General features: G+C 54.0%; 1 protein-coding gene and 1 long non-coding RNA gene across 6 annotated transcripts; one reads left to right on the plus strand and one right to left on the minus strand.

Annotated features, from left to right (window-relative positions):
• Positions 1-858: 858 nt before the first annotated feature.
• Positions 859-6,917, minus strand: LOC143169957 (uncharacterized). Of its 5 annotated transcripts, none has more exons than XR_012996978.1 (5): positions 6,821-6,917; positions 5,994-6,316; positions 5,778-5,883; positions 1,327-1,432; positions 859-1,088 (listed from the first exon to the last, which is right to left on the minus strand). XR_012996978.1 is itself a non-coding variant. In XM_076357814.1 (5 exons), the coding sequence occupies exons 1-5, from the start codon at positions 6,844-6,846 to the stop codon at positions 1,024-1,026; spliced, it is 447 nt and encodes a 148-aa protein (XP_076213929.1). In that variant the 5' UTR covers positions 6,847-6,917; the 3' UTR covers positions 859-1,023. The 5 variants fall into 5 exon arrangements, 4 of the variants coding, with proteins under 4 accessions (XP_076213929.1, XP_076213926.1, XP_076213925.1 ...); XM_076357814.1 differs by having other exon boundaries at positions 859-1,046; positions 6,131-6,316; XM_076357811.1 differs by having other exon boundaries at positions 859-1,125; positions 5,784-5,883; positions 6,131-6,316; positions 6,821-6,915.
• Positions 6,918-7,835: 918 nt separating this feature from the next.
• Positions 7,836-9,844, plus strand: LOC143169998 (uncharacterized). The gene is made up of 2 exons (XR_012996988.1): positions 7,836-7,955; positions 9,084-9,844. It is a non-coding gene; the product is annotated as an uncharacterized LOC143169998 (long non-coding RNA).
• The last annotated feature ends 1,577 nt before the right edge of the window (positions 9,845-11,421 follow it).

Raw genomic sequence — 11,421 nt, forward strand, 5'->3', positions numbered from 1 at the left:
GGCGGCCGCGCGACAGCGCATTCGCAGCGCTAGAGCTGCAGTACCACACTTTGGTCGCTGGGCAGCAGCGTTGGCAGGGGCATGCGTTCGCGAGGCGCGGCCGCACGGCTTGTGGGGGACCGGGCGCCGCGGGAAGCCCGCAGAAAACCACACGAAACCGGCAACAAAACCACACCTCGGGCCCGGCGGTAGCAAGGACTGCGCCGCGCCGCACGCGCCCGAGAGCCATGAGGCAGCCAAGTCTACAAAAACTACACCTCCCGGTATGCACCGGCAGACACGGCACGGCCGGCCGGTGGTCGAGTGACGGAAGACTACAGTTCCCGGCATGCTCCGGGGAGCCAACATGGCCGACCGGAAGCCCCGTGCCGCAGGACTACAGCTCCCGGCATGCCGCGGCAGGCAGCCGTCCCCGCTCTCTGACCCTGCGGGGACACCGTTCTCCCCCCGCCGACGCACCCGGAAGCCCCGCCCAGCCCCCAGCGCAGCCCCGCGCTCCCCAGCGCGGCTCCGGGCAGCCGCCGCCGCCCGGCTCCGACACGGCGCGGCCCCCTCGCCGTCCCCCTCACTCGGCGACCGCTCCGCTCCTCCCTTGGCTCACACCAGCCCCTCCACGGCTACCCGGGGCGGGGCAGCCCCACAGTCCGCAGCTACTCTGGCAACATAGCCCCTTTACAAGGAGGGGCCGTTGCCATCAGCCCCCCTGCCCGCACCTGCGAGTCCTCCGGCCCCAGCCCACAGCTGGAGCCCAGCAGCAACAGGGGGCCATCGCCCGACTCCCACCGTGCATCCCCTCCTCCCCTGGGCTCCATCACAGCCCCTCGCCCAGTGCAAAGGAAGTGCAAACAGCCACGTGGGCAAAGGAGATGGCGAGTGTTTATTCAGTCACACACGTAACAAGCCCTGGGAGCAAGTCTGCTCCAGGACTTGGAGCCTCCAACACTCCCCCTGCCCCTGGGACACCTCAGCAGTCGCTCCTGGGGCCGTGCTCGTTGGTCTGGCAGGGAATGGACAGTCGGCTGGTCAGCTCCTGGAGCAATGGAATGCTGGGCAGAGGCCACCAAAAATGAGGAGCAGGGTGCAGGACCCTAGAGAAGAAAAGTGGCAGCCTGTTGGACAGCGGGGCTGTAACGAGAAAGCATGAGGCAGGGAATGGGACGACGAGAGAAAGATTGGGACAAGGAGCCTGACAGATGGAGAAAGAAGCAACAGGGAGAGAGGAAGGGAGGCAGCAGAAAGAGGAAGAAAGTGTGGGAAAGAGAGGGGGCCAGGGGAGGGGCAGGATGCAGAAGAGGGGCAACAGGGCCCTGAGGGCTCAGGACTCACTGCAACTCTCGCTCTCGGCAGTGCCAGGAGAATTTGCCAGTTCAGACACTTCTTCCTCCTGCTCTGCTCCCTTCCTCTTCTCACTCGTCGCCTGGCTGTCCTCCACCTAAGAGAATATGTGGGTGTCTTACAGCTCTTATGAGACGAAGCTTCCTAGACATGTAGCCTTGCGCACTATGCACAGGAGTAGGACAGAGGGAAAGAGAGAGAAAATGATGAGCTGGGAGCAGAACAGATGGATAGGGAAAGAAACTGAATGAGAGGAATAAAGAAGCAGGAGGGAGAGAAAAAGATAGGGAACAAACCAGAGGAATTGAGGGGAAAAAAGAGAGAGAGACGAGTCAGGATAAAGAGATGGAGAAAGAAAAAACAGTGACGGACTGCAGGATGAGAAAAAAGGCCAGGGAGCAGGACAGGGGATATAGCGAGACAGGCAGCAGCATGGAGATATAGACAAAAAGTTAGGGGGAAGATGGAAGACAGAATAAGAGAAAAGGGACAGGGAGCGGGGCAGAGATGGAGAAAGAAACATTCATGATAGAGAAAGAGAGACAGGTAAGACAACAGATAATTGGAGAAAGAAAGGAAAGGGAACAGCACAGAGGGTCACAGAGGAAGAGAGAGGGATGGCAGGAGGAGAAAAAGACGACAAGGGAAAAGGACTGAGGAGCAGAGAGAAAAAGGTACAGGGAAAAGGAAAGAGCTGGAGAAAACAAAGACAGACGAGGCAGAACAAAGGGAAAGATTGGCAAGGACAGGGAGCAGGACAAAGGGATGGAGGTGGAAAAAAATAGTGATGGGCAGTGAATAGGACAGAGGAAGAGAGAGAAAAAGAGCAAGAGAAGGAGAATGACAGAAGGATGTCGAGAGAAAGACCAGGACATGTAAAAGGGGAGGTTGGGGGTCACACATCAGAAGGGTAGAAAGAAAAAGAGAGGCATGGGGGGCAAGACAGTGTGAGAGGGAGGGGGATGCAAGGATACAGGAAAACAGAGGTATGGGAAAAAGGAAGGAATGACAGAGAGAGAAAGGGGAGGATGGGGAGCAGGAGAGAGAGACAGAGAACGAAAAATGCGATGGGCAGAACAGAAATACAGAGAATTAAAAAATACTTCTAGGGAACAGGACAGAGGGATAGAGCAAGAGGTAAAAAAAAAAATCAACAGGGAGAAGGACGGGTAACTGTCCTGGTTTCAGCTGGGATAGAATTAATTTCCTTCCTAGTAGCTGGTACAGTGCTGTGTTTTGGATTTAGGATGAGAACAAAGTTGATAACACACCGATGTTTTAGTTGTTGCTAGGTAATGCTTACACTAGTCAAGGACTTTTCAGCTTCCCATGCTCTACCAACTGAGAAGGCTGGAGGTGCACAAGAAGCTGGGAGGGGGCACAGCCAGGACAGCTGACCCAAACTGGCCAAGGGGATATTCCATACCATGGGACGTCATGCTCAGTACATAAACTGGGGGAAAGCTGGCCGGGGTGGGGGGGGGGGAGCACTGCTCGGGGACTGGCTGGGCATCGGTCGGCAGGTGGTGAGCAATTCAATTGTGCATCACTTGCTTTGTATATTATTATTATTACTACTATTATTAGAAGGATTTTATTTCAATTATTAAACTGTTTTTATCTCAACCCACGAGTTTTCTCACTTTCACTCTTCCAATTCTCTCCCCCATCCCACCAGGGCAGGGGGAGTGAGTGAGCAGCTGTGTGGTGCTCAGTTGCCAACTGAGATTAAACCACGACAGTAACACACAGCAGGACACTGGGGGAGTGAGAAGGAGGGAACACAGAGCAGGACAGAGGGATGAAGAGAGAAAAAAAATAGGGACAGGAAGAAAAGCAGAGTAACCAAGAGAGGAAAAAAAACAGAAAGGGAACTGGAGAGAGATGAGCAGCAGGACAGAGAGATGGAGAAAGAAAAAACAGAGACAAGGACAGGGACAGAGAGAGCCAAAAGAGAGGGACGGGGACCAGGACAGTGGGATATAAACAGGGAGGGACAGGGAGTGGGACACAAGATTACAGAGAGAAAGGTACAGGGAAGTGGGAAGAATGACAGAGAGAAAAAGAGAGGGGCAGGGAGCAGGTCAGAGAGCTGGAGAAAGAAAAAGTCCTGCTGGGGAGCAGGACAGGAAGACAGAGCCAAAAGAGATGATGCAGACAGCAAAAATAATGATAGGCAACAGGACAGAGGGATTGACAGAGAAGTAAGAGACAGGGAGCAGGACAGAGGAATGGGAGGAAAAAATACTGATAAGCAACAGGACAAAGGGATGCAGGGGAAAAGAAGGAGGGAAAAGGAAGAAGGGGGGGGGGGGAGAGAGAGAGATGGGAATAGAGTGCAGGACATGGAGAGACCAAAAACAGGACAAGGAACAGGACAGAGGGACTGGGGATGGGGGGGAGGGAGGGACTCTCCCTGCAGATTAAAACAAAGATGGAGAAGGGAAGGAGGGGGGGGGGGGAAAGGCAGGCTGCTGGACAGAGATGGAGGAGGAAAAAGCAGGGCTAGAGTAGGGAAGAGAGGAAAAAAGGGACAGCTGGCTGGATGGGGGGATATAACTAGAAACTATGAGACAGGCAGTGGGACAGAGGGATAAAAGCAGAGTAACCAGGGAGAGGAAGGAGGACAGATGGACAGTGAGAGGAAAAAAAGAGGCACTGAACAGGACCAAGAGGTGGAGGAAGAAGCATTAGGGGCAGAAGGATAGAGAGGGGGAAATACAGGTTAGAGGAAGAGAGGGACAGAGAGAGAAAGAGAGTGACAGAACTCAGACAGAGAGCAGGAGAAAGAAAAACCAGTGACAAGCAGCAGGCCAGAGGCAGGAGGAAGGAAGGACAGGAGGAAGGAGAGAGTGATATAGAACACAAGTGAGGGACAGGGAGCAAGAAAATGGGATACAGAGAAAAAGAGAGGGATGGGGAGCAGGACACTGGGATAAAGAGCAACAGGGAGAGTGAAAGGGAGATGGAGCCAGAGGAAAAACAGGGACCGAAAGCAGGACAGAGAAATGGAAAAGGAAAATTAGGGATGGGGAGTAGGACAGAGGAATGGAGAAATAACGAGGGATTCAAGGATAACGACAGGGAGGGAGGGAGGGACGGGGAGCAGCACAGAGATATGGAGAAAGAAGAGAGAGGGATGGGGAGCAGGGCAGAGAAATCAAGAAAGAAAATACAGTGACGGGGAGCAGGATAGAGAACTAGAAAGAGAAAAATAAGACAAGGGAGAAGACCAAGGAGCAGAGACAGAAAGAAAGGTCGAAAGAAAAGGTCAGAGAGGTAGAGAAATAGCGATGAGGAGCCCTGCAGAGAGAGAGAGCAAGAAAATGTCAGGTTAGTGAGCAGGATAAAGGGATAGACAGATTGCGGGGGAAGGAGGGGAAGAAGAAAGAAGAGTCAAAGACAGTAACAGGGCGCAGGACACAGAGAGAGAGAAAAAGGACAGGGAACAGGACAAAGGGATTGAGAAATAAAGAAAGGGTCAGATCTGTACAAAGAGACCAAGAAGGAAAAGAGGGGGAAAAAAAAAAAAAAAAAAGAAAAGGCAACGGGCTAGAGGACAGAGACAGAGGAAGAGAAAAAAGGGCCAGGAAGCAGGGCAGAGGAGGAGAGAAAGGAAAAAAGGGAGAGCTGGCTGGACAGGGAAGTATAGCAAGAAACAACTGGTCAGGCAGCGGGACAGAGAAATAAAGATAGAAAAAACAAAGACAGGAAGCAGGACAGAGGGACAGTGAGAGGAAACAAGGGGCAGGGAACAGGACAGAGTTGGAGAAAGAAGCATTGGGGCAGAAGGATAGAAAGCGAAAAAAGAAAGGCAGGAAGAAGGATGAGGGATGATGGGGGGAAAGAAGGACAAGGAGTAGGACACAGATTGTAAGAGAAAGACAGGGATGGGGAGCAAGACAAGGTGATACAGAGAGAGAAAAAGGGACAGGGAGGCAGGACAAAGTGAAAGACAGGAAAAAATAAGAGACAGGGAGCAGGAGAGAGTGACAGAGAACAAAAAAAACCAAAGAGGAAACAAGACAGAAATAAGGGGGAAGTCAAGGAGAAGAACAGAGAAGCAGAGAGAGGTGGGGTGGGATAGGGAGCGGGACAGAGAGATGGAGCAAGAAAGGAAAAAAAGACAGGAGGCAGAACAAAGGGAAAGAGAGACAAGGACAGGCAGCAGGACAAAGAGATGGAAGAGGAAAAAACAGCAATGGGCTACAGGACAGAGACAGAGGATGAAATGAAAAAAAAAAAGGAGGGAGAGAGAGCAGGACAAAAGCGCAGAGAGAAAAAGAAAAGAGAGCAGTAGAACAGGAGGAAAAAAAGGAAGAGAGGAAGAGGGAGCAGGACAGAAGAATAGGGAGAGGTACAGGGAAGAAAAAAAAAAAAATCACAGCAGTGTGGGAAAGAGAGAGGGACAGGGGAGGGGCAGGAGAGGGGCAGGGACTCACACTCACTCTCGGCGCTGCCAGGAGAATTTGCCAGTTCAGACGTTTCTTTCTCCTGCTCTCCTCCCTTCCTCTTCTGTAACTCCAGTCACTTGGCTGTTCTCTCCACCTAAGAGAATGCATGGTTTCTCACAGCTTTTACGAAACAAGCCTCCCTAGACATGTAGCCTCGCTCGCACACTATGCAGCCATACCACGCTGCTGGTGACATATACAGACCCTGCAGTGCACGTTGGCAGGCTGACCTGCTGCGGACTATGAAGAAGGACCCTTCCTCACCCAGATGGGCAGGCTCTCTCTTGCCTGCAGCAGGAGGCAGCTGCCAGCCGGATGGCCTTCGATTTCTTCTTCTTTACCTTTCTCTGGCCTCTCCAGCTTCAGCAGCTCCTGTCCGCAGCCAGTAAGTGCTCTGCCTGTCCCTTTTCACCCCCACGCTGCAAGGAGAGCGAGGCCAGGCAAAGACAACCCACGCAAGCCTGAGACGGGTGCAGTCAACAGCATCCCCGGGGGAGGAATGGACAACCACGTCCTCAGCACGGCCTCTGGGAGAGGGAAAGAAGAAGCAGGCACCGTTACTACCACAGATCACCCCTGGCTGAATCCCCTGCTTCCGCAGGGGCTTCTGGAGACACTGCTCTTTCCCCACACTGCTGCTAACGGCACCCACGTTAAGGGATAATCACGCACAATCGAGGGCCAGCTTGCGGCCTTCACTACAGGGCTTGGGGGCAGCCTGGGGCTATGGGTCAGGCTTCAGGGGAAGTGCTGGAGCTGGGGGCAGCTGCACAGGTCGAGTGGGGCCTGGGGAGGCTCAGGGGGAGTTCTGGCGAGTTGGGGAGGCGCCTGGCGCCTGGGGGGGTGTCCACCTCCTGCCCCTCTTCCCTTCTATCAGCCCACGGGTAAGTCCCTGGGGCTGACCTGGCCTGGCTCGCCTCCAGCGGACCGGGAGCGTGCCGCAGCGGGCGGCTTGCAGCTTCCCATCCCGCCGCCCCCGGACGGCCGGCGGGCAGGAGACACCCCCGCACCCGCCGAAGGGCCTCACTCACCTCACCGGCGGCCAGCGCACCGCCATGCTGCTCCCAGGCACCGCGCATACGCGGGACGCCGACGGCGTGCCGGAAGGGCCAGAGCCGGCGTGCGATCGCCGGGCTGCAGTGCCACATTTCGGCCACGAGGGGGCAGCAGCGGAGGAGGCGGCGGCGGCGGTACTGCGCACCCGTGTGGTGCCGGCACTGCAGTACCGCGCTTCGGCCACCAGGCGGCAGCAGCAGGGAGAACCCGCCGGGCGGCGCCTGCCCGGGGGCCGCACCGGAGACGCATTTCCCCGCTTTGCGCGCCGAGCGCCCGCCGACGCCGCGCACGGGGGACGGCAGCGGCGTTTCCTTAACGGGAGGCAGCAACGAGCGCGACGGCACCGCCCTGCAGGCACCGCAGCGTCGCATCGCCGTTACCAGCGGACGGCAGCGTGGAGCACGGGGGTGCCACCGCGCATGCGCAACTCCCGAGGCGCAGTACCGACTTTCGGTCGCCGAGTGGCAGCAGCGAGGGCGTCGTCGCGCTCCACCGCGCATGCGCAGGGCTCGACGTGCAGTCTAGCCGTTCGTTCGGGGCGCGGCCTCACGGCTTGTCGGGGACCGGGCGCCGCGGGAAGTCCGCAGAAAAACGCACGAAACCAGCAACAAAACCACACCTCGTGCCGCGCCGCGGGGGCAGGAAGGACTACGGCACGCCGCACGCGCCCGACAGCCACGCGGCAGCCAAGTCTATAAAAACTACACCTCCCGGCACGCACCGATAGACACAGCGCGGCCGGCCGGCAGCTGAGTGACGGAAGACTACACCTCCCGGCATGCCCCGGGGAACGTACCCGGCCGACCGGAAGCCCGATGCACCAGGACTACCGCTCCCGGCATGCGGCGGGAGGCAGCCTTCCCTGCTCTGACCCTGCGGGGACACCGTTCCCCCCCACCCCCGCCCGGTCGACGCACCCGTAAGCCCCGCTCAGCCCAGCCCCCAGCGCCGCCCCGCGCTCCCCAGCGCGGCTCCCGCCGCCCGGCTCCCATACGGCGCGGCCCCGCCGCCCCCCCCGCAGGTCCCGCCGCCCTCCTCGCGGCACTCCCCGGGACCTGCCGATCGATGGCGCGGCCTCACCACCGGATTCAGAGCTCCCCCCCTCCCCCGGTGAGCCACTAGCGCCCGCCCCCACCCGGCCTTGCCGCTCGGCAGAGGCACCCCTCCGCCCCAGGACGTTCGCGGTCCAAGGGACGTCCGACCCCACTCACCTCCTTCGGTGCAGCTGCAGCCCGGCGACCGCTCTGCTCTTCCCTTGGCTCACACCAGCCCCTCCACAGCCACCCGGGGCAGGGCAGCACCAGCCCCTCCACCGGCAGCCGCCCCATTATAGGGAGGGGCCGTCGCCATCAGCCCCACTGCCCGCACCTGGGGCTCCTCCGGCCCCAGCCCACAGCTGGAGCCCAGCAGCAACAGGGGGCCATCGCCCGACCCCCACCGTGAGTCACCTCCTCCCCGGGCTCCATCACAGCCCCTCGCCCGGTGCAAAGGAAGTGCAAACGCAGCCGCGCGGGCAAAGGAGACGGCGAGTGCTTATTCAGTCATGCACGTAACAAGCCTCGGCAGCAAGTCTGCTTCAGGGCTTGGAGCCTCCAATGCTCCCCCTGCCCCTGGGACACCTCGGCAGTCGTTCCCGGAGCTGCGCTCGTCGGTCTGGCTCCTGGAGCGATGGGCTGCAGGCCCCCTTTCTGGGGCATGGAGGGCTCCTGAGGCAAACCAGAAGGGAAACAGCTAATTGTGAAGAACACCAAAAAGCACCCAGAAAACTGTGGGAGAGATGAGAAATCTAAATGGAGAACTTTGTGTCCCACTGCAGGACAAACACTGAGCGCAGAGACTCACCAGAAGGCACATGGAGGGCTTGGGGGCAACCCAAAATGTGAACTGGGGGTTCTGGGGCACACCAAAATGCAAACAGGGGCCACAGGATGCCTCCAAATTTAAGGATATCAGAAAGCAAACCAAGGGGCCCTGTGGTTCACCTAGATGAAAAATGTCGTTCCTGCAGGGCAAGTGCAAGGCCCTGGGGTATATGGGAAAGGCAGTGGAAGACCTTAAGACGTGTCTCTACAGCTTCATCGTGTGTGTGTGCGTGTCTGTCTGTCTTTCTCTCCCTTCCACCTTGTTGGCATTGTTCCCACCACTCTATCCTCACCCTCATTATTGAATTTCTCATGCGAGGACAGCATGCAAGCTGAGACTTTTTAGTAACCAACTTTAATTTACTTGCCTTGCCAGATGTGCAGTGGCTGCTGGAGAAGAAAAAAAAAAAAGTCTGAAAAAGTCCTGGGCATTACCAGGAGGGATATGGACGATGACAGGACAAGAAGCTACTGTTTCACATCTCCAGAAAATCTTGGTGAATCCACATCCTCAGGGCTGTATGCTGTCACATTCTCTGCATCTTATGAAGGACAAAGTTTTGAGCTGGAAAGGTACAAAGCTACCATCTTGTATAAGGTGAGCCTAAATAGGCTGCAGTTTCTAACATGCCTAACACTGGAGGGCATGAGAGGAATGGACTGCAGAAAGAGGCAAGACTTATGTGCTCCTCCTAAATAGCATCTCCTGTTGCCACTGTTAGGGACAGGATACTGGTCTAGACTTATGACGATAGCTCCAGCCCAGTAGGACATTTTGGTACAGAGAAGAATGGAATGGAAAAGTGATTATGTTTTAATTACTTTGACAGCCTCCATCTTGTGGACTGTTCTGCTGAATCAGTTTCTTTGTATCATAGTTAGACCTCTTTCTCTGCTGAAACAGTAAATTCCAAACCCTGAAATTATTAGGAATGCCACAATTAGACTGCAGAGAAAAACATATCTGTAAATTTGAGTCTCTAAACACAATATAGCTCAGAAATAAAGATCAAAATTTTATTTCCATGTTGATAATAAAGATAATTCCATGACTTCTGTAAACCATTGCATAGTATAGAAAAGCGTTAACAATTTTAAGCAGTTCACTACAATTAAATGAGTATGCATTACAAATAATGTGTTTTGTATTAAGAACAAAATAATTTGTCTGTACACTCAAAACATTAACAGCGTCCATAAATTAATATGAGTAAAAATTCCACATTTATTTAGGGTCTGATGATGACCACAGTGACACAAGCATTGTGTGACAGTAATAATATTACCACCTATATTTAATACTCTGGATAGTAATATAGAACAAAACAAGTACATCTTTAATAATCTGCTATTCAAAGACGACTAATGAGAAGCCTGTAACATGCAGCTTGGGATCTACCTGTAATTAGCATACTTTTGGTTAAATTACAGCTCCTAACTGTAAAAACCCTGAGAAATCACAATTTTAATCTGTTATTCCCTAGGCTAAAATAATTGTGAGAACATAATGACATCCACATTAAAAATTATATTCTTGCATAAATTAACACAGAACTTTGCCAAATACCAAAATGAATCTTGAAAATCTATTTAGTTTGCTTCTATGTATTTTGCGAATCCAGCAAGTTACCACAGCGTAGTCTCGCTACAATGTAATTTTCATGTATCCAGAGTGTATCTAGCACAAGGACTAATACTTGGAAAGGCCAGGTTTCCCTTCTGACTTCTTCCAGATAGTCATCTCTAGTCAACCGCATGTATTTTATTATCCTCCATTTTGAAGTACTGGTGTAAAAGTATGTATTTATTTGTATTTGCAGTTGACTTGCTTTAATAAGATACAGAAAACTTTGCTTATAATTCCTCACAAAAAGAATTTTGTGAAGAACAACTGTATTATTTCTGTATGACTGCAATGTACAACGATGTAAGGTTCAAGTGATTACCTAAGGATTCGTCTATAATTATAGCAAGCTGTCCAGTCTGAGAATTCGACACATAGGTACGTTTCTTTGGTATGTGTTTTTTCCTTCTCCACAAAATGGTGTGTCGATGGTTTTTAAACGTGTCCATAACTCAGCACTAAAGAAGCTTACAGGGAACACCTGCCAAGTTTTCAGTACTGATGTTACTACAGAACACACATCATTATTTTCAAGATTCATCGTTGTAAAACACAACTGTTTAAAAAGCAACAGACTAAACACATTGGTTCATTTCCTCTAAAAATGCAGCATGTATAAACTACGAACGTCAGCGTGATGATTCACACTGCAAGTGCTGTTTACATTACTTTTCGTTGGAAAATCGCCTGTTACCACCAAAAGAGGGACCAAAAGACAGCCCTAGGACCACAGGCAAACGCACGAAAACAGAGGGGAAGAACGCTGAACTCTGACAGGTCAGCACAAGACCACGCTGCTGTTCCTTGTGGGCAACGGCAAGCGCGGGGCGGGACGACTCGCGCACGCCCCCGCTCCACCCTCTGCCGCTCACGCGCGGCAGCGACCGCGCCTGGGGGCCGACAGAGGCCGGCGGGATGCCATCCGCGTACGTGCTCGTCGCCGAGCAGCGGGGGGGGGCTGCAGCCCCCGGCGACACGGAGAAACACCAACGAACCACGACGGGCGATGCTGACGGCCACTGAGCGCCGGGACGGGGTGGCGAGCGCGAGCGCTACCTCACCTGCTTCCGAAACACCGGAGACCTCGACG

The sequence above is a fragment of the Aptenodytes patagonicus genome, chromosome 22 (genome assembly GCF_965638725.1).
Source record: "Aptenodytes patagonicus chromosome 22, bAptPat1.pri.cur, whole genome shotgun sequence".
Classification (NCBI taxonomy): domain Eukaryota; kingdom Metazoa; phylum Chordata; class Aves; order Sphenisciformes; family Spheniscidae; genus Aptenodytes; species Aptenodytes patagonicus.

What these genes read in the sequence shown, in the direction of transcription:
- LOC143169957 (XM_076357810.1), bottom strand. Translation starts at nt 6,846, where the DNA reads ATGGCGGTGCGCTGGCCGCCGGTGAG. An exon ending in GCTGGAGAGGCCAGAGAAAG is followed by an intron (nt 5,884 to 6,130) that starts GTAAAGAAGAAG and finishes GCATTCTCTTAG; the next exon opens with GTGGAGAGAACAGCCAAGTG. An exon ending in TGCCGAGAGCGAGAGTTGCA is followed by an intron (nt 1,126 to 1,326) that starts GTGAGTCCTGAG and finishes TTCTCGTTACAG; the next exon opens with CCCCGCTGTCCAACAGGCTG.